General features: G+C 52.4%; 1 protein-coding gene across 6 annotated transcripts in view; it reads right to left on the bottom strand.

Annotated features, from left to right (window-relative positions):
• Window positions 1-1635: 1635 nt before the first annotated feature.
• Window positions 1636-24628, bottom strand: part of NKAIN1 (sodium/potassium transporting ATPase interacting 1) — a 39792-nt gene continuing 16799 nt past the window's right edge. For 2 of the 6 annotated variants that reach the window (XM_027614255.2, XM_027614257.2), the window contains exons 2-7: window positions 8455-8592; window positions 6999-7079; window positions 5525-5722; window positions 4777-4837; window positions 4106-4187; window positions 1636-3968 (exon numbers count right to left, since the gene is read on the bottom strand). In XM_027614255.2, the coding sequence (XP_027470056.1) occupies window positions 3959-3968; window positions 4106-4187; window positions 4777-4837; window positions 5525-5722; window positions 6999-7079; window positions 8455-8592 (570 nt within the window). In that variant the 3' untranslated portion in view covers window positions 1636-3958. Of the gene's footprint in view, window positions 3969-4105; window positions 4188-4776; window positions 4838-5524; window positions 5739-6998; window positions 7080-8454; window positions 8593-24628 lie in introns of those variants that run through there. The other 4 variants (XM_027614259.2, XM_027614258.2, XM_027614256.2 and 1 more) reach the window with 4 other exon arrangements.

Consider the following 24628-nt stretch of genomic DNA (forward strand, 5'->3'; position numbering starts at 1 on the left):
GTGGTGTTGAGCATCTTTTCATGTATCTGTATGTCTTTTTTGGGAAAATGTCTACTCATGTCTTCTCCCCATTTTTAAACTGGATTAACTATTTTTTTGCGTGTTGAGTTTTACAAGTTCTTTATGTATTTTGGATACTAACTCTTTATTAGATATGTCATTTGCAAATATCTTTTCCCATAAAGACAGCTCTAACGGAGTAGCTTCTGCTCAAAATCCTTCAGTAGTTCCCATCTACATCAGTCAGGCTGATGTGCTCTGATTTGACATCAGGACTGTTATAATCTGGATACAATTCCTATCCTGAAAGGCAGAAAAATGGCTCCCAAGGGTGTCTACATTCTAACCCCTGGAACGTGTGAATGTGTTACATGGCAAAAGGGACTTTGAGATGGGGAGATCATCCTGGATTATCTGGTTGGGCCCAACCTAATGACAGGAGCCCTTAAAAGTGGAGAACCTTTCATGGCTGTGGGAAGATGTGATGATGGAAGGTCAGAGAGATAGGACATTGCTGGCTTTGAAGATGGAGGAAGGGGCCACAAGCCAAGAAATGGGGGTAGCCTCTAGAAGCTAGAAAAGGCAAGGACATAGATTCTCCCCTAGACCCTCCAGAAAGAAATGCAACCCTCCAGCCATCTTGACTTTACCCCAGTGAGACTCATGTCCACCCTCTCCAGAACCATAAGGCATTACATTTGTATTAAGACACTAATGTGGGTGCCTGGGTGGCTCAGTCGGTTAAGCGGCTGCCTTCGGCTCAGGTCATGATCCCAGGGTCCTGGGATCGAGCCCCACGTCCGGCTCCCTGCTCGGCGGAGAGCCTGCTTCTCCCTCTCCCTCTGCCTGCCACTCTGCCTGGTTGTGCTGTCTCTCTGTCGAATAAATAAATAAAATCTTAAAAAAAAAAAAAGACACTAATGTTGTGGTAATCTAGGACAGCAATAGGAAACTAATACATTCCCCATCAAGGTTCCCTCCAACCAGTTTGTCCCTGGCTATTCTTCCCCTCCCCTGATGCCACGTGTTCCCCTCCCTCCACACCTGTGCTCATGCTGCTGTCCCTGTCCAGGACCCTTAGGTGGCCTTTCATTCCACCCTGTCCTCAGCACTGACCACCCACCAGCGGCCCCATCCTGGGGGCTCCCCACTGAACCATAAACTCCTTGAAGACATTGTCTGTGATTGATCTTCCTCCGAACTCCATGGCCAGGAGGGGTCCGCGGAGGTTTGCATCATGAACTTGGGGCATCTTGTGTAGAACCTCTGGTTCTTAGCCCCTAGCTGCATCAGGATTACCTAGGAATCTTCACACAAGTCCTAATTCTACCAAATCACCATGGAAGAAAGGGAGGCAGCTCCACGTGTATTACTGGGGGAAGGTTTCGAAGGTTCAGAGTTAATAGAGGAAGCAGTAGGAAGTCAAAGATTGAGTAGAGCATGTTGCCATTTGTGTGAAAAGGGGAAAAAATATTTACGTCAGTTAACGAAGAATTGTCTCTCTTTGGAAAGATACGAAAAATAGGTAAAAAGACATAAAGTCCTGGAACTTTCTGAATTCTGTACCAATATACATATTATCTATTCACAAAAGTAAGTAAAATTTTAAATATTCAAAATACTGATTCTGGCTGTCTTGCTAGAAAAGATCCAGGATGTCCCAAGAATCTACATCTAAAGCATTGTCTGCCAGCTCATTCTAAGTCAGGAACTGAGTTGTCAGGAAGAGGGCAGACTTGAGAAGCAAAGGATATTTGGAAGCATAAACTTACAATCCACTTAATGAGAAAAATGAATAGAAAGTTCTCCAAGGGATGTGAGCCAGGCTTGGGAACCCACTGATTGAGCCCCACCTCTGCATTTTATGGATGAGGAAAGAGAGGAAGAGTGACTTCCCAAAGCTACACAGCCAGTCAGAAGCACAGGCCAGTGCCCCAGGAATGATTATGACAATGACATTGACTCCCAGCCCCTGCTCACCTTCAAGCAGGGACCCTGCTGACTCACCGGGCAGGAGGACAGGATGATAGAGAAGAAACAACCATCTTTAATTAACCCACCTGCACAGAAACCAGGGTACACTCCCTGGCTTGCAAGGTCCCAGTGAGAAAAGAACTTGGTCCCTTGCAAAAACCATCTTATAAAAACAAAAGGCTTCAAAGCACCAGTGGCTAAACCCGTTGAGTAGAAAGGAGGCTGGGGAGTGGGGGTGGGAGGAAAGGGCTGGAGACAGGAGTGGGCTGGTGGCAGGATAGCAGCCAGGTCTGAAGGGAGCTGCCCCCTTCTTGAACGGAACCCCTAGCTACCTGGGCAGACCATATGGGACCTCAGTGCCTGGGGTGACCACTGGAACTCCTGGGGCTGGCTCCTTGGCAGAGCACTGCAGAGGGGATGGCGGGGTGGGGTCCTAGCTCAGGATGCTTTGGCCTCAGATGTAGGGAAGGTTAGATCAGAGGGTAGAGAGCAAGGAGTGAAGGGTCACCATGGATGGGCTCAGGCATACAAACCGTCTGTGTTTCCCTCCCATTCCCCCACACCTCCTGCCCTCCCTCTTAATCCAGGGCCACTCCTGTTTCACAGACTGGGAAGCTGAGGGCTGCCCCTCCTGCCCTTGGACTCACGGCCAGTACACAGGAAGTAAGGTCCTCAGGGGTGTCTGTGGAAGGAGCTGGGGAGAATGAGCTCTTCTCTCTATTTGCTCTCAGGGGCGCTGGCCCTCCCGACCCCACACCACGACCCACGCTCCCAGTCTGCCTCTTCACAACTCCCTCTGGGCTTGTTAGAGGTTTCTCTTGGACATTGGAGTGGTCATAAACGCTGGTGATCTTTGAAAACTGGTGCTCAGGAGGTGCTGACCAGCTGTCTTCCATTCTGGAACCTTCCAACGGGTGACGTGGATGGAGCCATCAGGGGTTGGTGGAGTTGCTGAGAGGACAGGGGATCATGGCTGCAGCAGACCCGGCCTCAGGGACCTGGAAGGGGGTGGGGTGGCTGAGATATGCCCACTCCCCCTTACTGTAATGAGCTTGAAAGGTTGGCCAAGGGTGGATGGGGGCCGAGTCTAGGAGGGCTTCCCTGTGGGTCAGGCTGAATTCAGGGCTCTGGGCTCTGTTCATCTGGTTCCCAACAGGAGAACAGGTATATTGCTTCAAGAGAGGCGCTGGCGAGTGGTGGTGGTGGTGTGTGTGATGTAGATCACGTGGGTTCTAGAGTGTCCCAGCTGGATGGGGGCTTGGAAATGGGATTCAGAGAGCAGACACTGGGTTTTAGAGTCTGAAACTACAGTAGGTATGCTGTGTTCAAGGCCTGCCTCCACCAAAAGCCTAGCTGTGTGGCCTCAAGCAAATCGCTTCATATCTCCGGGCCTCAGTTTCCATATCTGCAAAATGGGAATTATAATCCCAGCCTAGCCCCTGGAATTAAGAGTCAAATGAAAAGGCTAGAAAGAGCTCCATCTTCTAAGAGATTATTTTAATTGAGGGAAACTGAGGCCCAGAGAGGGCAAGGAAGGGCCTTGCCAGATGTCACACAGAGAGTTGGTGATGGAGCTGCAGTTGGAACCCAGGACTCCTGCTTCTAGTTCACAGTAACTCTCCCCAGGGCTGGTGAACAAGTGTGGTGAGATGGGGCGAATGCCATTTCTCTCTGGACAGGGGACCGGAAGTGGGGTGAAGGGTTTCTAAAGGGAGCGGCTGGAGAAGGGAGGGAGGCCCCAGCGCACGCCAAGGCTGAGATAAAAAAAATACAAACCCCGCGATCCCCTCCCCCGCCCAGCCCGTCCCACCCCTGGAGCCAGGCTGGAAGGGCCAAGTCCAAGTCGGCCGCAGACCCAGCCGGCGCAGGCTGCAGTCGGTTCGCGAGCCGCCAGGGGGCGCGCCTGCCATTTCGGCCCGAGCTCGGGCCAGGGCTTCAGTCCAGCCGGCAAGCTCATGGCAACTGGATGGGCGCGGGACAGAAGCTACCCCGACCTGCAGGAAACAAAGGCAGGTTAGGGAAGTGGACCCGCAGAGAGATTCAGCTGCCCTCCCCGCGCCTCCCTGCCCTTCTTTCCCCTACAGCAACGCCCTAGTCCCTCCACCCCACCCCGCTGGGCACCATGACCCACGTGTACAGAGGCTGCAGTTGTAAATGCGACGTCTTCTGGGGCGCCTGGTATCCGTAGGAGTCAAAGCCACCGATGAAGTCAACTGCGGAAGGGGAGGTGGCGCACAGTTAGGGATGAGCCTGTGGGGTATGAGTTATGGGAGGCTAGGTCCTGAAAAGGAAGAATCTGACGGCCAGACCCCTGTACAGGGCCTTAGGGCGGGGCTTTGCTGCCAGAGCGGGATTTTCAGGAGCTCAGCCAGAGTGGGCCAAAGCCCAAGTGGATAGAAAGCCTCGGGGGGGCGGGCCGTCCTTTAAGGGAGCAGGGCTTGAGCCACTTAAGGGGGCAAGACCTGGGAGGTGGGGGTGGACGGTAGTCGGGGGACGAGGCTGGGCACGGGAGGTGCTTGGTAGGGGCGAGCCTCGTGGAACTCCTCCGAGGGACAGAACCTAAGAGGAGTGGGTGGAGAGCAGTGCTGGAGCCGTGCACTGGGCACCTGGATGTCTGGGTCACAGCCCAAGATGCGCTGGCTATGCAGACCGCCGCCACCCCTGCCGCCTCTTCTTCCCCACCAAGAGTTGGCCAACCCAGGTCTCCTCCCGCCTAGGCCGCGCGGGCCTCTGTCCAGGGTGCTGAAGGCACGGGGTGGTGTGTGGCTAGGCTTCCCCGTTCCCTAGGGACTCGGCACTCACAGCTGTCCTCCTCCTCCAGGAACACTTTGCTCACGTAGCAAGCGAACACGAAGCCAAACAGCTGGGGGTGAAAGGAAAGAAGACAGAAGCTCTTCCTCCACCCCCTGCCTGGCCGGGCCCAGAAGGGCGGGAGGGACTGGGTGTCTGAGGATGAAGGCCAACCCATAACAACTTCAAGTTAAATGACTGGGCTTTATAGTCAAACATACCTGGTTCCATTATCCGTTCTGCGAGTGGACTTGGACAAGTCACTATTTTACCTCTTTGGGCCTCAGTTTTCCTAGCTGTCTGGGCAATACTTTACTGATTTGTTGAGAGGAACGAAGATTATGTGGCTTTGGGTGTGTGGAGTGCTGAGGGCAAGACTGGGGCCTATATTACTATCTTGGAGCCATTCTTCTTTAACTCTCACAACTCTACACAGTTGATGTGGTCATGAATTTCTGTAAATAAGCATATAAGCTTGGAGAGGGCAAGTGACTTGCCCAAGGTCACACAGTGGATACACTGGAGACTGGGTTGACTCATAGTCTGATGACTCATCCTATTCATTAAACCTGCTCACTCCTGAAATGGGAGCTGGGGCAGGGGGTGAAGGGAGGAGATACAAGATATGGAGACAGAGCCAGGCAGAAGCACAGGCAGGCTGGAAGATCTAGGTTCTCCCCTTCTTAACTAGAGCTGAACAAAGGGGTTGGGGTGGAGTCCACCTCTGGGAGTGTGTGGGCCAGGGAACAGGAGGACTCACAGCCAGGAAGATCTGCAGGGCACTGCTGAGTGCTTCGATGTAGGGATAGTCAAGCAGGCAGCCGGTGACAGAGATGACATGGTGGTCTTCCAGGGCCAGGCGGGAGTTCAGGACAGGTGTCACCAGGCAGCCTGGCCCATTCTCCATCCACCAGGAGCGGTGCAGGGACGTGTTGAAGGTCATGATGAAGTCCCGGTCCTGGGGGCAGAGGGGCCTAGGATACTGAGCTGGGGCCAGGGGCGGGGGGATCTTTCTCAGGCCCCAGGAAACTTTATATAAGATCTAGGTCACACCTGGACTGTTGTAGCAGCCTCCTCTCCTGGCTTGCTTTGAAGAGTGTGAGGGAGTCCATTTCTGCAAGTCTATATTTGGCCAGTAGGTGGCGCTTGATGACTACGTAGGTCTCACACCTCCATCCGAGAGGGAAGGGCTGGTGCTGACCGACCCATAGGAGCCCCAAAGTTTCAGGGATGGAAGGCACCCTAACAGTGGCTGAGTCCAGTTTTCCAGCCATGGGTGAAATCCTCACTACAGACCCCTTCACAGCCCGTTCAGCCTCTCCACTGCTCTCTGGGTGTGGCCCTGGGCAAACCTGTCCTCTCTAGTCCTTGGTCTCCCCATCTGAAATGCAGAAGGGGCTGGCCTGGATCAGAGGTTCTCACCCACGGCATACATCTCTGTGTTTATCAATCCATTCATCATGCAGCCTGTTAACAAATATTCACTGGGTGCTGACCAGGTGCCAAGCCCTGCGCTGGGATGTCTGATCTCATTTCATCCCCGGCAACCACATGAAGTGGTTATCTAGACAGGGAAACTCAATCTCAGGGAGGGTGAGATACATGCCCAGGGGTCACAGTTTGGAAATGCTGGAGCCGGGATTCAGATCTAGCAGAACTACAAAGCCAATGTTCCCATTCATATATTTTCCCCTCTTACATACTAAAAACAGAAGTTGCGTCCTCTGGGCCTGCTCCTCCACCAGCTAAAAACTTCCCCTTTCTTCAATAGTTCTGCATGGGATCTGGTCCACTCGATTTTCCCCAAAGACTACTTTGTCTCTTTCCCTTCTGAAAATACTGATCAGAACTGGACTCAAATCTTTGTGGCCTAAGCGGCAAATGCTGTTCATGACATTTTCACCTCCCTTGCACTGAACACGTGTGGGGCCCACCCAAGAGCACTTTTCCGGGTCACTACAAGTGGTTGGTTTCTACTGAGCCTGTGATCAAGTGGGACCCCAGCCCATCTTCATGGCCCCTCAGCCTTTATCTGCTCCATCATTTGTTTCTGAGAAGTGCAGAAGAGGCCAGAAACTAAAATGTGGGGGTAGGGTCTGCGGAGCACAGATCATTTGGGTGTGTAGAGGGAGGTCTCTTCAAGAGATGATGCCCCAGACCAAACTAGGAGCCCCTGGGTAGGCGATGGGAAAGCTCAGGCTCTGCCCTCTGGCATTGCCAGGCCTGAGGCTTACCTGGGACAGCTGTCCAACCTCCAGGTAGAAGCAGATGATAAATGCATTCCAGCCAACCCAGAGCACCAGCCAGGCTGCATACTGGGGAAAGGAGAGGTGGGATCAGGGTGGGGCCTGGGGGAGTGGGGATGGGGCCTGTCAATGGAGACAGAGCTCAGGGACCAAGGGGACCTTTGCAAGGAGAAATGATGACAGTATCTCACGCAGAGAGCACTTTAGAGTTTACAATCATTATTACATCCATCCGGTCCTTACAACAGCCCTGCATGGAAGGCACTGTTCTTTCTCTAAAGATAACCAACATAAGCGCTAGAGAGGAGGTATCAGTTTTCCAAGATCACACAGCTAGGAAGAGATAGGGCTGCTCCTCAGGCTCCAGTCCTCTGGCGGCTAATCCGATGCATTCTGCAGAGAACAACAGACACAGCCTGGCTCCGCAGAGCTGGAGAGGAGCGGGGTATTTCCACCCAAGTCCTGGGCTTGCAATTCCAGTGCTGTCACCCAGCACACAGCGCTGCTTAGCAGAGTGCCTGGGGCTCTCCTGAGAGCTGGAGAGAAGGATTCTCCCATCCCGGGTGAGACAGAGCTTCGGAAGGGCCCTGCCCACCCAGCTTCTGGGAGGTTCAGCCTGTGGGAGGCGGGCAAAGCCCAAGAATGAGCCAGAATGGGCTGTGGCAGGAGCATGGCAAAGCATGTCATTGTCATCACAGGTGTCCCTTTTCCCTCCAAAGAGGCACGTGATGGGTCACTGAGGAAAAGCAGGGGAGAAGGGTGAGCCTAGCTAAAAACAGGAGTTTAACAGAGACCATCAAGGACCAGGGCTTGGGAAGAGGAAGCAGGAGAGGGAGCCAGAGACACAGTCCACTCCTGGGATCAGAGCACAGAAGGCACTGACCTCAAAGCCCCACTTGCCATCATACCACATTCTTGATGAACAGCAAAGGACCAAAGCTGAGCCAGCCTCTTAAAGCAACCTGAGAAACTAGAGAAGATGAAGTCTGTCCCTCCACTGGCTTACTGAGGCAGTGTGGGCATGTATCAAGAGCCTTCGCTCTGGATCTGATGCTCTAATCCTGCCACTATTAGCTGTGTGACCTTAGGAAGCCTTGTAACCTTTCTGAGCCTCATTTCCTCATCTGGAAAATGGAGATGGTAAGATATCCCTTGCAGGGCTGTTGTAAAGATAAGTAAAATATGCGAAACTTTTAGCAGTGTGCTTCACACACGGTAGACACTCACTAAATGACCTAGCGGGTTAATATTTGGATTCTTCCCTAGGAAATCCTTTAGGGAAAATATCAATCTCGTCTCTCTGCTGAGCAAAGAAGCATTGGGATTTGGGCATCCACCACCAGTCGGGCTGGAGCTAAGACAGGGCAGCGGTCTGGGCACCCAGGGAAGGCGGGGCAGTTCTGGCTGGAGGGGTAGGGGGTGGGAGGGGCCAAGGGAGCCATACCAGAATGAGGTACCGGGAACGGTACTGCACGGTGCCAAAGATGCCCAGGATGACTGCCATGATGTGCAGGAAGTTGGCTAAGATAGGAGCCCATTGATAGCCCAGGAAGTCAAAGATCTGCCGCTCCAGCGCAGCGACCTGTGGGAGAGAGCAGGCTGAGGCCACGGTCACCACCTGAAAGGGGAGGACAGGGACTCCTCCTTGACCTCGTGGAGCAGGTGACACCCCTTACCATGGTGATGAGGCACTGTGGCCTGACTGTACACAAGTCCAGAGCCTTCCCAGCCCCGCAAGAGCACAGGGAGATGGGGAGATGGAAGCAAGTCTGTGGAGATGAACTGAGACGGAGCCCTGCTCATCACTTTGGGGACAGTTAACAGAAGGGAGCCGGGGTTCAGAACACCTTCCTCCCTGCCAAGAGGCGCTCCCCATTAGCACCTGCCCCTGCCTCATGTGGGGCTCGGAGCAGGTGGAGTTAGGATCCAGACCGCTTCCCCCAGCCCTGGCCAAGGGCTGAGCCACGGTCCTGAAGGGCCCAGGAAAGTCCCTGGGCCTGAGTCCCCTCTTCCAAGGACTGCTATCTGGAGGTTGCCCTGGCCCATGAAATCTATGGGCTGCAGAGAAAGGAATTTTTTTTTACTCCCCTTCCCCAAGGGAGCTACAGTAGGTTGCAAAATTGACCTCAGGTTCTTTCTCTCCCTGTCCCCATGCTCTTTGGCAGTACCCTTCTACAGTAACTCTGTGCTTGGTCATGTGACTTGCTTTGCCCAATGGGACTTTAGGAAGCATAGTGCAAGTGAAGACCTTTTGAAAAAATTGCTTGTGCCCTGGAGCTTGCCCACTTCCTACACCTGTAACACAGAGAACACCATGTGGAAGAGCTCCTGTGACCCGCTGGAGGATGAGAGGAGAACCAAGGCCCCCCAGATGACAGCCTGTCAACCCTCAGACATGTGAATGAGGCCATCCTAGATCATTCCGATGCCAACCAACCCACCAACTGACCAAAAACACGTAGCCAGACCAGAAGAATCGCCCAGCTGACCTACAGAATCAAGAGCTAAATAAAATGATTGTTTTAAACCACTGCTCTGGAATGATTTGTTACCCAGCAAAAGCTAACTGATACAGGATTCAATCAATCCTCCCTTTCCAGGAGCCCCTGGTTCAATATTTCAGCTGATACAGTTAAGAACAAAGGTGCCAATGACATCCATTGTTATTGACTGTCCAATACTTCTTCTTCTGGTGAAAGAACCCATCTCTTTGTTTTGGGAACTGCCTCCTGGACCTTTAGTCCATGTGCCTTGGGTGAGGCTGAGCCCACCTCTAATTTCAGCAGTGGGCTCATGACGCAGTCCTAACCAGATAATCGACACACAGGGATCTGGTCAGGGCTGGGCACTAGCCCTGTGGCCTGCTTCTGAGAGTCACCCCAGAGAGCTGCTGAAGCAGCTGGGGCAGAGATGCTATCTGCCAGGGTATCTAAATGGGTACAGTGTCGCTCAGAGCTGTTGGTGGCTGTCTTTGCCATCTCAAAGGGGCAGAAAGGGAGAAAGAGTGAACAAGCAAGGGGAGTGCCCAGGCCACATCGTTTTCGGTCTGAGGATCTAGCCATGCTGAAAACGAATTCTCCCTCCTTGTACTCGTGATTTCTGTCACTTGCAACCCAGAGTCCTGATTAAAATAGAAAGGGAGAGAAGAGGAGCCGGCTGGAAAGGGGCAGGAATCCCAGAAGCCGTTTTCCTGGCAGGGAAGTGGGAGGAGGTGGGGCTGACGCTACCACACAGATGGTAAAGCTTGGGCAGAGACCCAAGAAGCTGCAGGCCCAGCCCTGGCACCCACCCACCTGGCGCCACTCTGCCTCTTGTTGGTGACTCCTCCTGCAGGGCCCTGCAGATTGTAAAGAGCTTTCCAAGTTCATCACTCACTGGATGTTCCTTGGCAGAAAGGCAGAGCTGAGATCATGATCTTGTTCTGAAGCAAGAGACCATGAGGCTCAGAGAAGGGAAGTGACCCAAAGTCACACAGTAGGGAGGTGGCAGAGCCAGGCAGTCATTCTGCTTTTCTCTGTCACCTGTCCCATCTTGGCACCAACTTATCAACTTTCCCTGTTGGCACTGGCCTGGGAGTTAAGAGGTGTGGATTCTGGTCGAGAGTCTGACAGACTCTTGGGTGACCTGGGGCAGGCCACCTTCCCCAGTGTGTCTCAAGCTCCTTCTTCCGTACAGAAGAGACCACCGGACTACATGACCTCCAAGGGCCTTCCAGCTTTGACTCTAATGGTCAACTCCCCAGGTTGCTCCCTGCTCCCGACAGCTTCTGCCCCACTTCTGCTCTTCTCCTTTCCACCCTGACTCTGCCAAGCCTTGGCGAGCCCTGGTGGTTTGGGGCCCACTTGATGCTCTCAACTCAGCTTGCATCTGGTTCTGGCAGGGAGACTGCCATCAGAGGACAGAGGAGGTGGCTGAGACAGACTTGCCCAGGCTCATAGTGTATCTGGGGAGACATCTTGCCTAGAAACGCCCCCGTAAAACATGGTATCACCCTGCTCCGCCCCTGGCCCTTGCTCCAGCCCCTCTGGGTTCTCGGGGACCTCACTGACAAAGCAAGCAGTGGGACAATTACCACGAAAAGCAATGGAATCACTAAAACTCAGGTTCAAATTGCAGCTCTGTGTGACTCAGTGCAAGTTACTTTCCCTCTCTGAGCCTGTTTCTTCAACTGTAAATAGGGAAGGCAATCCTTTCCCCGAGAAGTTGTTGTGAGGATATGGAGACATCACAAAGACTGAGAGACAACTAGACTTAATAAACGGTGGCTAATTAGTAGGAGACTCAATAGTGGAAGCTTCTTAGTTGGGTACCGAAGGCTTGCTGGGAGCTGCCATATTCCTTTACCCGCCCCCCCCACCCCGCCGCAGCTACTACCCCTGAGTGGCTGAAACAACAGTTGAAGTCCTGCCTTCATTTCCCTTTTCCTTTTTTTTAAGATTTTTTTTTATTAATCTATTTGACAGAGAGAGAGATAGCGAGAGAGGGAACACAAGCAGGGGGAGTGGGAGAGGGAGAAGCAGGCTTCCCGCGGAGCAGGGAGCCCGATGTGGGGCTGGATCCCAGGACCCCGGGATCATGACCTGAGCTGAAGGCAGGCGCTTAACCAACTGAGCCACCCAGGTGTAAACTTAGTTTTTTTTAAAGTAAACTCTATACCCAACTCAGGGCTCGAACTCACGACCCTGAGATCAAGCATCCCACGCTCTACCAAAGGAGCCAGCCAGGTGCCCCTCCATATATATTTTCTAATTGAAAATCTGCATCTTATAAATAATCTCAATCCTAAAGTTACTATTTTTTATTAGACAACCAAGTCAGATATTGCAGAACTTCTGCTTGTGCAGCTGCGAGATGTGGCTAATTACCAAATAAAGAACAAACAAATAGGGGGAATATCTTCCCCATCTGGTTGCACCAGGTTAGAACAATAATCCGAGAGCTGCAGTGATTGTAAATCCTAGCTGGCCTTGTTGTGTCTTGTTAGTTTGATGGGAGGACTAGTGTGGAGACAATGGCAACCTGCTCCTTCGAAAAAATTTCAAGTGCACATGCACCGAGGGAAAAAGTGACTTTGGGCTAATTGTTTGTTTTTAACCTGGTCAACCGGTAAGCCAGGTCTTGAGTCTCTCTCCTAGGTGGGCCAGGACTGGGACAGAAGCTCCTGTTGGCAACTGACGCAGGCTCCTGCGTGATGGGGGTGGGGGTGGGGGCTAGCCACTACCCCTGTCCGAGCGCTTTTTCTTTGCATGTTTTTGTTGCTGTTTGTTTGAAGTAGGATCCACACCACCATGGAGCCCAACATGGGGCCTTGAACTCATGACCCTGAGATGAAGACCTGAGCTGAGATCAAGAGTTGGATGCGGGACGCCTGAGTGGCTCAGTCAGTTCAGCATCTGCCTTTGGCCCAGGTCATGATCCCAGGGTCCTGGGATGGAGCCCCGAGTCAGCTCCCTACTCAGTGGGAATCTGCTTCTCCCTCTCTCTCTCTCTCAATCAAATTAAATACAAATCTTAAAAAAAAGGGGCGCCTGGGTGGCTCAGTTGTTAAGTGTCTGCCTTCGGCTCAGGTCATGATCCTAGGCTCCCGGGATCGAGCCCCGCATCAGGCTCCCTGCTCGGCGGGAAGCCTGCTTCTCCCTCTCCCACTCCCCCTGCTTGTGTTCCCTCTCTCGCTGTGTCTCTCTCTGTCAAATGAATAAAATCTTTAAAAAAATAAAATAAAATCTTAAAAAAAAAAGTTGGATGCCTAACCGACTGAGCCACCCAGGTGTCCCGGCCAGTTACTCCGTCATCAGAGCGGCCCGCAAAGCTTGGGGTAATCGCTGAAGCCCCTGTGCCTGCCAATGCCCAACCCCTCCAAGACCCAGGATAAGCAGGACATGTGCCCTGACCATCCCAGAGTGACAGATGAGAACAAGTCACCCAGACCCTATGTGGATCTGTCAGACCCACAGAATAAGTCCCACCTGCCTGCCCCTCTGCCCACCCTCATCTCCTCAAGGCCCGATGCTGCTTCGCCTGACCCACGCACCCCACCCCCACCCCTCACGAGCCCTTCCAAACCAGCCTGTGCCCCTCAAGCCGCAGCTCCTTCCCTCAGGGGTCCCCCCAGCCCTACCGTTTGCACCCAAGGATGCTACTTTCTCTGTGCTCCGCTCACATCCCATGTTCCTTGGGCCAAAGGCAAGGTGGGAGCCTCTGGGGTCCCTAAGTTGCTTGCAGACCCGGACAGCCCCGTGCCCCTGGGCTCAGGCCCTGCGGCTAGTCCACCTCCTTCACTGCTGCCTCCAGGCCCTGCCCTTCCCCGGAACTGAGTTTCATCCCTGCGCCATCCTTTGACACCCAGGAGCCACTCCCTCCAGCACCTCAACCTCTCAACTCTCAAACACCATCCCCGTGACCTTCTCCCCCCAATGCTCCTCCTCCATGGCCACCGTGTGGGCTGTGGCATCGCCATAGCTGCCCCGCCTCCGAAGTCACCAAGTCGACAGCTCCCACTGGACCAGTCCAGCTGGCTTCCCAACACCGCTGACGGGGATGGTGACCAACCGGGTCCGGCAAATCCGGTCCCCTGCCTCTCACCCTCCACCGCCCCCCCCGTTCCCCGGTTCCTCACATCCCTGCTGCGTTTGCTGGGACCCCACGATGCCCCCTCACTTCGGCACAAGCTTCACCTGTAAGCCAGACTCTCCTACCCCTCTGCCTTTCCCTCGCACCTGTCAGAAGCCCACACCTGCACAAACCCAATTAACAGTTTTCTCCCTGCTTGCAAAGCAGCCGAGCGCTGCTAGAGCATCACTCGCCAGGCAGGTACGGTGCACGACAGATGCGGTTCCATAACCACCAACTTTGAGAGGCCCCCCCTTGCCGCCCCACAGCCCAACTAGGCTTCTCCGGGGAACCCACTCCCCCCACTGACCACTTCCGATCTCACTGCCCCCCACCCTCCTGGGACCCCTCCAGCCTCACTCTCACACTGGGACCTGGCCTCTGCCTGCCCCCGCCTGCCCCCTCCTCCGCCCAGTGCCTCTGCCTACACTCTGGACCCCCACCTCCTATCTTCTCAGGCACTCACACCATCCTCAGACCCTTCTGGCCTGGAGCTCAACCTCTCCCTCTGCCCAGGACCCTTCGCACTAGCTCCTAAGCACGCTCAAGCCAGTTCCATTAAAAAAGTAAAAGAGAAAAGCCCCATCCTCATCTATCTCCACGCTCTCACGGCCAGAACTGCTCAAAGGCCTCCACGCCCTCCCCGCCACCGGCTCCCCCACCGCCCGTGTGTGCACGACCATTTGGCTCAGTGGGCTAGGAGCAGACCCGCCGTTAGAATCCCTGGGCTACGGGGCCAGTCCCTCACTCCCCTGCACCTCAGTTTCCTCACCCACAGAATGGGTATAATTCACAATACCTCCCTTGTATGGTGGTGGAGAGATTCCATATTATTTGTTAATGTATATATATGTTTATATATATGTTTAAAGTAAGCTCTACGACCAACGTGGGGCTAGAACTCATGACCCTGAGATCAAGAGTCACAGGTTCTACCAACTGAGCCAGCCAGGTGCCCCATTTTTTTTTTTTTAGGTAGTATTTAAAATTATATTCTGCTGCAGAACTCCCTGCCTGCCCCCTTGCTTTATTTTTTCCATGGCACTTATCATACATTACCGTACCACCCACTCCCTTTTATGGTCTGACTCCTGCGTTAGAAGGCACACTCCCTGGGAGCAGGGATTTCTGCCTAAGGTGCTCACCGCTGCATTCCCGGTGGTGAGAGCCGAGCCTGGCACACCGCAGGTGCCAACGTGAAACTCGGTCTCCATCCTCCCTGGCCACTCCTGATTCGGGTGCAGCTCATCCTCCCACGCAGCCGGGCCCCTCAGAGTCAGAACACCCCCAGGCCATTTCCTGGGTGCAAGCAGACGTGTGCCCACCCAACCTTCAGGCGCTACCTGTTCTCGTTTCAGCCTCCAGCCCCTTTATAACTGGCTACTCATCCGACGGCTCATCATGAACTTAATACGCCCAAACCTGGTCTATTTCCAGTGTTTGGGCCCCATGATGTGTCCAGCTGCAAGAGCCAGAAAGCTCAGTTTCAGGTGCTGCTCTCCCTCCTGCCCTTCTGAACCCCCTCCACCTCTGGCCACTTTCTCCCACTGCTGTGCACTCACCCGGCCATTACAATACTACCAGCTCCCCTCCCCGCCCAGCCCAGCCCCCTAGCCTACCTCAAGCCTAACCTGCCCCTCTCCTTTCCCAAGTGAAGCCACCACGAAGCTCCCCGGCTGCCCCTCCCCCTGCCCTTAGCTCCCCACCCCCACCCAGATTATTTATTTATCGGGTAGCTGCCAGCCAAGGGGGATGCGGTTGCCATGGGAACCTTCAGCCCCAGTCAGGGCTGCCTCTGTTCTCAGTAGGATGCTCTAGTCTGTCTAGACACCAACCCCAGGAGCCCAACACCAGGTGGGGGCAAGGGATGAATGATGCAGATGGGCCCACCCCAACCCCAGGAGACTGGCTGGGAGAGAGGTGGGGCGGGGGCCGGGCTCTGGGCCACAGAACCCACCAGAAGCCTCTGGTGCCCAAGCCCTTGCCAGCCAATTCTGCAAGTCAACTACTTTCCTGGCCAAAATCCCAGCCATGTCACCACGGGACTTAGATACAGAAGTCAGGCCTGAGGGAATGACGAGGGAGGGGTCCCTGAAGTTTCTGAAGAATGGTTTGGTCCAGCCTATTGACTTTAGTTCAAAGAGGGCTGAGGTGGGAAAGAGCTCCCCATTTGGGGTCCAGCAAACCTGAGTTCCATCCCCAGTCAGTCTCTGATTCACTGTGTGACCTTGGGCAAATTACTCCCCCCTCTCTGAGCCTGAACCTGGGAAAATGTCCTGAAGATTCAGACGGTGCATGAAAGCTCTGAGCCCAGTGCCTGGCACACGGCTGGTGCTCCGTATATGGCAACAGCCATGGCTGCATCCCCCAGCTCAAGCTCCTCTTTTCCCAATGGATTTAAGGCAGCTGACAAAATTAAACTCGACTCAGCCCCTCATCCATGAAATGAGGGAGTGGGACTGAAGCCAGACAGAAGGACCCCTGGAGATCCACCAGTCCAACCCCCTCATTAGGGAGGTGAGCAAACTGACAGACAGCAGTGACTTGTCTATGAGGAGCGTCTTCCCACTCTCCCTGAGCTCTGCGTCCATCTCCGGGGTCCATCTAGGGCAATGGCCTTTGAGTATGAGTTGGAACAGTCACAGAGACCAGGTAGTCTTTGGTGGGGTCAGGGAAAACTGGCCTAGCAGTTCACTGAACAAATATTTCTTGAGCAGGCCCTGTGCAGAGTGGTGATGAACAAAATGGGGTGGCTCCCTCCTCAGGGAGCTCAAGTCTGGAGACAACCACAGGCCTCTGGGAGCTGATGATGGGGTCTTCATGCCAGGTTCCCCATCCACTGTGTGTAGTGACCTGTGGGTACTCCTTCCTACCCTCAACACACACACACACATACACACACACACACGTACACACACACACAAACACACACACGTTCCCTGTCTCTTCCTGGGCTCCTGCAGCCCTTCTGCCTCTCTCTGTCCCAGCCTGATTCCTGCTGGAAAATGGACAAGGTTATCACCGTTAAGTGGAACACACACACACACACACACACACACACACAAAGCTGCAGAACAATAGGATTCTATTTATGTAAAAAAAAACCCCAAAAGCCAAAAAATAAAAATGAAAAAGACACGAAGCGTGTGTGACTGTAAATGCAGAGTCAAGAGCCTGGGAAACACACAACAAAGGTTCCGAGAAGTCCCTCTAGGGAGTGGGAAAGGGGAAATGGGGAGACTTAACACTTTTCCTTAGACATACTTCTGTATATTGTAATTTTTTACAACAAAGATAGATTTTTCAAAAAAGTTAAGAAGAAATGTTTTTCAGTGTTGATTCATGTGGAAAAGCAGTAAAACGGCTCAGAGGACCTGAGGTCTCCTTCTCTGATGTGAACTCGTGCTGTGGGGTCCTGGTAAGTCTCTCCCTCTAGGCCTCAGTGTTCTCACCTGTACAGTGGGGGCCTCAATAGCTCCCAATCACTGTCTGGGTCTGGCGGTGCTGCAGCCTGCCTATCGGCAGGGGGACCAGCCTTTGGGGTCCTGTGACCACTGCTGAGCAGGCCCCTTTTTCCCCAGAAGCTGCTTCTGCCAGCCCCTGGTAAGGTCTCTCCCTAGGTTCTGCCTGGATCATCACAGCCCTGCTTCCCCCTGCCTGACTACACGCAAATCTTCTGTCACCACCTCTCCTCGGGGCGCAGCCGGACCAAGGGCAAGGGCTCCCCACGGCCCTAGTGCAGCCGCCTGGATATGCAGGCTCGCCTTTTGCAGAGGAGGCTCACAGTGGTCCTGAGGCTCCCAAAGTTACTCAGACAGGAAATGGCAGAGCTCAGTTTCAAGTCCTTGTCTCTCTGCTCACTGTTCTTCCCACCCCCACACCTCTCTCCAGAGACCGTCAGGGGCTCAGGAAGGGGCAGAGCCTGCTCTCATGAGTCACCCAGTCCCGGCTCCCAGGGGCAGTGACATAACAGCTAACATCTATTCATCTCCTATTAGTGCCAGACACTCTGCTGAGTCCTTCACATCTGTTCGTTTGTTCATTCTGCAAACGGTTCTCCAGTGCCTTTTGTGGGCTAAGAGCTGAGAAGCCAGTGATGAGTTTAGAGGACCCAGTTCCTGTCCTCACGGGACACCAGTTCTGCCTCTTCTCTCCTCAGGGAAGATCCCAGAACATCTGTCCCAGCCCAGAGAGCAGGGAAGCGGAAGAGGGCCGAGATGAGGGGGATGGTCTTTCCCGTTAGAAAACAAAATAACCTCTCGGGGCACCTGGGTGGCTCAGTCGTTAAGCGTCTGCCTTCGGCTCAGGTCACGATCCCAGGGTCCTGGGATCGAGCCCCGCATCGGGCTCCCTGCTCTGCGGGAAGCCCGCTTCTCCCTCTCCCACTCCCCCTGCTTGTGTTCCCTCTCTCGCTGTGTCTCTCTCTGCCAAATAAATAAATAAAATCTTAAAACAAAACAAAAACAAAATAACCTCTCAACGGGCTTCAGAGTAGTAGAATCATTAATTGAGCGCCTACTGTATATCACCCCTCATACTCACATCTCTTAATCCTACCCCCATTGCTGGATAAGGGAACTGAGGCCCAAGGAAGTAAAGGGGCTTGCCCAAGGCCACACAGAAGAGCTGAGACTGCAGCCAAATCCTCACTCTTCCCTACCACATGGCTCTCTGGCCGGCTTGCATGCCCTGGCAGTTGGGAATCTCACCCCTTGTAGTCCCGCTCCCTCCTCCTCAGCTTCCCCAGCCCCCCAGCCCCCAGACTGCCATCTGTCTGTCCTTATGCCCTCCTGCTGTGGCCCAGCCCTGTACCTCAGCTGGGCCTGGGGGAGCCAGGGAGCAGCTGTCCACTAGCTTGGGCGTAATTAGCCCTCAGAGACCAGCCTGGAGCTTACGGGGAGGGGGGGGGGCGGGGGCCCAGGACTGTCTCAGAGGGCTGGTCCAGGCCAGCCCTGGTCCCCACAGGAGGCAGCCGCTGGAGCTTGGCCTCTGTCTCCATGGCAACCCCACCCCTCCTCCCAGTGACCGCTGACCCTTCCCAGCTGGGGGACTCCTCAGACCCCTTCTGGGCAGATCCATCCCACTACACCTCTGAGCCTGCAGCGCCATTAGAACAGGCCCGGTAGTGGTCTGATTAGCATATATCTACATTAATTTGCATAAACCCAGCCTAGAAACCCAGGGTGATCCCAAGGTCAGTCTAAAATCAAAGGGTCCCTCCAAGTCATCCGGTCTATCTCTTCATCCACAATCTGGTCCAAACCCACAGGCACCCGGGCGGGAGGCCATTTGGGCAGCGCAGAGAGGGGCCTTCAGGCACAGGGGGTCTGCCTCGGTCCCCTCCTCCGTGGAACCGGGACAGGATGCCTACTTCACAGCAGTGTTGAGAAAGACTGAGGGGTCTTTCAGATTTGTTGCGAGCCCAGGCCCTGTCCCACCCCCTCCGACCTCTCATCTCCACTCCTGGAGCTCCTTGCTTTCTGTCTGGGGGCCAGGCCCCTCTCACAGGCCCAGAGAAGCCCCTAGGAGTCCAGCAGAGTTGCCCCTTGGATCTGGGGCTACTGTACCACCTGCCTCCTACCAGGTCTTCCCGCCCTAATTTCTGGGGTCTGGCAGGAAGTGGATTAGAAGCTGGTGGCTACCAGCTCTGGCCTTTCATCAATGCCACCCGGGCTTTGCCCTCATGCTGGTTCACAGCCGGGGAGCAGGGGAAAGCGGACACGGCCCTGACCCCCTGCACCACCCGCTCCACTGAACTTTGGAAAACCACCAGAGGCAGTTTAATGCAGTGGGCAGAGGGCGTGCTTGGGTTTATCTTCCATATATGAGCCTCAGTCTCCCCATCTGTAAAATGGGGATAACAGTCCCCACACTTCCTGGAAATACTGTGAAAATTAAATGAGAAGACTGTCTGTCACGTGCCTGACATGGTAAGCGCTCCATAAATGGTAACTATTATTAGTTCAATAACGACAGTGAGGAGAAAATAAGCCGAGGCCACATTGAGGGTCCAGGAAGGGTTTGCGGAGGTGATATTTAGCTTTGGCCTTGAACTGGCTACAATAAAGACACCCAACTCGCTCTGGATGTCCCTCAGGAGGGTACACGGCAAACGATGGCACCTCCACACCGTGGGACACGACGCAGCCATTCTACCGGGTGCGCAAAGGGCGCCAAGCAGTTTGGTGTGAAAAGGCAGGCCGCAGGGCCCCTTGAGTAGTAGGACCCTATTTTTGTGTAGAAGGAAAACAAAGAGTCATCAAATTCTGGAGAGTAGGATTGGGGGTGGGGTGGGGTCTTTGAGATTCAACCAGAGATATTTCAGTTAAGGGTTTTACATTGAGGAGGAATAACTTCATAAGAAAAAACAAAATAAAGAAGAAATTAAGAGGGGGACAAATGAGCGTGGGCAAAACCCCTGAGGTGTGCAGAGGGTGATGAACCATCTCGGTTTGCCTGGAACTGGGGGCTTTCTTGGGGTGCAGCCCTTTAAGGGGTAAAACCCAAAAGTTCTGGGCAAACTGGGACAAGTCAGTCATCCCAGGTGTGAGGGGTACAGACCACCTGGGGGCCTAGGATCGTGAGGGGGTGAGAAGACCTAGGTCTTCATCCTACTGGCCCCTAGGGGCCAGGGAAGCTTTCAGCAGAGGGATGAGGCAGCTGGGTGCTTTGGGCGTGGTGCTCTCTGACTAAGTAAGGATGGGCTGGAGGTGGGGGGTCAGGTGGGGATGCCAAGGCCTTCCTGGGAAGACTAAGGACAAGGCCCAGAATCCCTCTCTGTGCCCAGAGTCCCAGTCTCCCAGGACTCTCACCTTCTTGCTGATGCCCACTCTACCTCTGCCTACATGCCCATGTCCAGACTGTTGGGGTATCCCCAGTCCCATGCCCCAGATGCTGAGACCCCCACCCCCACCCCAAGCAGGCTCTGGAGTGGGCAGCAAAGGCCTGGGATGAGGAAGGCCTCTAAAGAGGAGCACTTCAGACACGGATGGAGGGGAAGACAATCCAGGTGGAGAAAATCCAGCAACAAACAGGCTCTCCCAGAAGACGCCGGCTGCAGATAGATGGACTTTTGGATAAATAAAAAGGTGATTAATCAGATGCCCCATTAAGTACAACAAACGACACCAGATAATTAAGCCAAAAAACTCGTGGCAGAAAGCACCTTAATGGAGCAGGCGCTTAAGCAGGGAGAATTAAGGAGGCCCTGAGAATTGCAGGTGTGGCTGTAAGGCTGGAGATGGGGTAGAAAAGACCAGAAGGTGGACACAAACACTCAGGAGTTAAATATGCCCAGGATTCGATGGGGTCAGAGCCCAGCAGTGATCAGCTCAATCTCCGGAGTCAGGCGGACTGGAGAGGGAGTCCCAGCTCTTACTTACAAGCTGTAGGGCCTGGGAAAGTCATTTCCTGGAACCTCACTTTCCTCATCTGTAGAATGGGTACACGACTACCAAGAATACCTACCTCCTGGGGTTGTGTGAGGACTCAATGATGTACCGGGAGTACAGAACTTGATATATAATAAGTGCTCAATAAATTCTCATCGATTGGACAAGTCACTTTCCCTCTCTGGATCTTCATTTCTCCTTGCAAATAGGGGATAATAATCTCACAGAGAAATTGGAGGATCAGTTAAGATCACAGCCATGAAAGCAACTTATATACTATAATGTGCTTTTTAAAAACTGTAAAGTACTATGCCCGCATCATCATTAGGATAATTAAGTCCTTGGTTTCATACCAAGGTCAGATTCCTGCTGCTTGTTCCCTGAGAAGCTGTACAGTGCGGTGCTTAAAAGTGTGGCCTAGGAGCCAGACTGTCTGGGTTTGAATCCTACCTGTATACTTATGAGCTGTGTGACCTTCAGCCACTCACTTAACCTTTCTGTGCTTTAACTCTTCCATCTATAAGATGGGGATAATGATAATAGTACATATTTCAAGGGATTGTCGTGGGGCCTTAAATGAGGGAATATGTGTAAAATGTTCAGAACGCTGCCTGGCCTGTAGTCATGGGTAAAGCCACATTACTTGTAGTGAGTTACCCATAGTGAAGACTCTGGGTCTGGGTCCCCTACAGGCTCAGAGGACTCAAGTTCTGAAGAAGAGGCCACCACTGTCCTGGTGTGCAGACCCCTTCAAGGCCAGGAAGCACTCTCCCCGACCCACTCCATCCAGTCCAGCAGCTGCCTGACCCAGCCTGGCCCCTTTTCTGCCCTGGCTCTTCTCATTTACCCACCAAGCATTCACAGACACTGACCCCACGCTAGGCCTGCGCTGGCTGAACAGACCACTGACCCACAGTGTCAGTTTGGCACAAGTGCAAAGAAGAGAGCAGGGACTTCCCTCCGGGGCCTTACATAGAGCCCACCCTGGACACGCTGCCTTATGTCCACCCATTTCATGTTCTCCTCTCAACTCTCGAGAGCTGTGATTTTCCATGTGTAGAAACAGAGGTCCGGGGACGGTTGTGTAAGTGGTGGAGGCAGGATTCGTACCCAGCTGTGTCAGGGTGACCATATTCCCAAAGTGAGATTCAGTGCAATCTCTATCGAAATTCCAACTACTTTTTTTTGCACAAATAGATAAGGCTGTCCTAAAATTCACAGCAACATTCAAGGGACCTAGAACAGTCAAAATAATCTTTTTTTTAGAAAGATTTTATTTATTTATTTGACAGAGAGAGATAGCAAGAGCAGGAACACAAGCAGGGGGAGTGGGAGAGGGAGAAGCAGGCTTCCCGTGGAGCGGGGAGCCCGATGCGGGGCTCGATCCCAGGACCCTGGGATCATGACCTGAGCGGAAGGCAGACGCCTAATGACTGAGCCACCCAGGTGCCCCTAGAACAGTCAAAATAATCTCGAAAAAAGAACAAAGTTGGAGGACTTAAGACTTCCTGATTTCAAAACTCACAATAACATGACAGTAATCAAGACAGAGTGGCATTGACATAAAGTTAGGCAGACATGTCGGTGGAATAGAATTGAGAGCCCAAAAATAAGCCCGTACATTTAACTGATTTTCAACAAGGGTGCCAAGACCATTCAATGGAGAGAAAGCATAGTCTTTTCAACAAAGGGTGCTGGGACACCTAGAAATCCACATGCAAAAGAATGAAGTTGATCCCCTACCTCACACCATATGCAAAAACTAACTCAAAATGGATCACAGGCCTAAATGTAAGAGCTGAAACTATAAAACTCTTAGAAGGAACCATAGGTGTAAATCCAAGTGACCCTGGAATAGGCACACGTTACATACAATAGCAAAGCACAAGCAGCCAAAGAAAAACTAGATAAATTGGAGGTCATCAAAATCAAAACCATTTGGGTGTCTGGGTGGCTCAGCTGGTTAAGCATCTGCCTTCAGGTTAGGTCATGATCCCGGGGTCCTGGGATTAAGCCCCACATGGGGCTCTGCTCAGCGGGGAGCCTGCTTCTCCCTCTGCCCCTCCCCATTGCTCATCCTCTCTCTCTCAAATAAATAAAATCTTAAAAAAAAATCAAAATCAAAGCCATTTGCACATCAAAGGACACAATCAAGAAAGTGAAAGCCAACCCACAGGATGGGAGAAAATATTTGCAAATCAGAAAGGTGATAAGAGTCTAGAGTCCAGGACGAACCATGAGAGACTATGGACTCTGAGAAACAAACTGAGGGTTTCGGAGGGGAGGGGGTTGGGGGGGTGGGTTGGCCCGGTGATGGGTGTTAAGGAGGGCATGTATTGCATGAAGCACTGGGTGTTATACACAAACAATGAATCATGGAACATTACATCAGAAACAAATGATGTAATATATGGTGACTACATAACATAATAAAATAAAATTAAAAAAAAAGTCTAGAGTCCAGAATATATAAAGAATTCCTACCATTCAACAAAATGATAAATAACCCAATTAAAAAATAAGCCAAGGATTTGAATGGAAATTTCTCCAAAGATTTAAAAACTGGCCAAAAAACACATGGAAAGATGCTCAACATCATTAGGGAAATGTAAACTGAAACCAAGATGAGATACTATTTTATACCCATAAGGTTAGCTAAAATAAAAGAGATGGGAGCATCTGGCTGCCTCAGTGGGAAGAGGGTGTGGCTCTTGATCTCAGGGTCCTGAGTTTGAGTCACGCTGGGTACAGAAATTACTTAAATAAATAAGTAAACTTAAAAAAAAAGACAGATAATAACAAGTTGGATGAGGATGTGAAGAAGTAGAACCTTTGTGGCATTGCTGGTGGGAATGTAAAATGATGCAGCTGTTGTGGAAAACAGGCTAGTTCCTCAAAACATTAAACATAGTTACCATATGGCTCAGCAATTTATTCCTAGGTAGAGGGGTGCCTGGGTGGTGCAGTCAGTTAAGCGTCTGACTCTTGGTTTCAGCTCAGGTTGTGATTCTGGGGTTGTGGGATCAAGCCCCATGTTGGGCTTCGGGCTCCGTGCTCGGCACGGAGTCTGCTTAAGACTGTCTCTCCTTCTCCCTCGGCCCCTCCGCCTCTCTAAAATAAATAAATCTTTCAAAACATTTATTCCTAGGTAGATATGCTGGAATTGAAAACAAAGTTCACATAACACTTATACAGAAAAGTTCATAGCAGCATTATTCACAGCAGTCCCAACAGAAACCACCCAAATGTTCATTAACTGATTAATGGGTAAACAAAATGTGATAGATCCATACACGGGATACGAAGCCATAAAAAGGAATGAAGCACTAATACAGACTACAACCAGCATCAGCTTTGAAAATATTATGCTAGGGGGCACCTGGCTGGCTCAGTTGGTTGAGCACATGACTCTTGACCTCAGGGTCATGAGTTCAAGCCCCACATGGGGCGTGGAGCCTACTTTAAATGAATGAATGATTGAATGAATGAATGAATGAATGAATAAATAAATACATAAATAATAAAAATATTATGCTAAGTGAGAGAAGTGAGTGAAGGACTACGTATTGTAGACTCCACTTCTAGGAAATGTCCAGAATTGGCCAATCCAGAGAGACA

The sequence above is a fragment of the Zalophus californianus genome, chromosome 4, assembly GCF_009762305.2.
Source record: "Zalophus californianus isolate mZalCal1 chromosome 4, mZalCal1.pri.v2, whole genome shotgun sequence".
NCBI lineage: Eukaryota > Metazoa > Chordata > Mammalia > Carnivora > Otariidae > Zalophus > Zalophus californianus.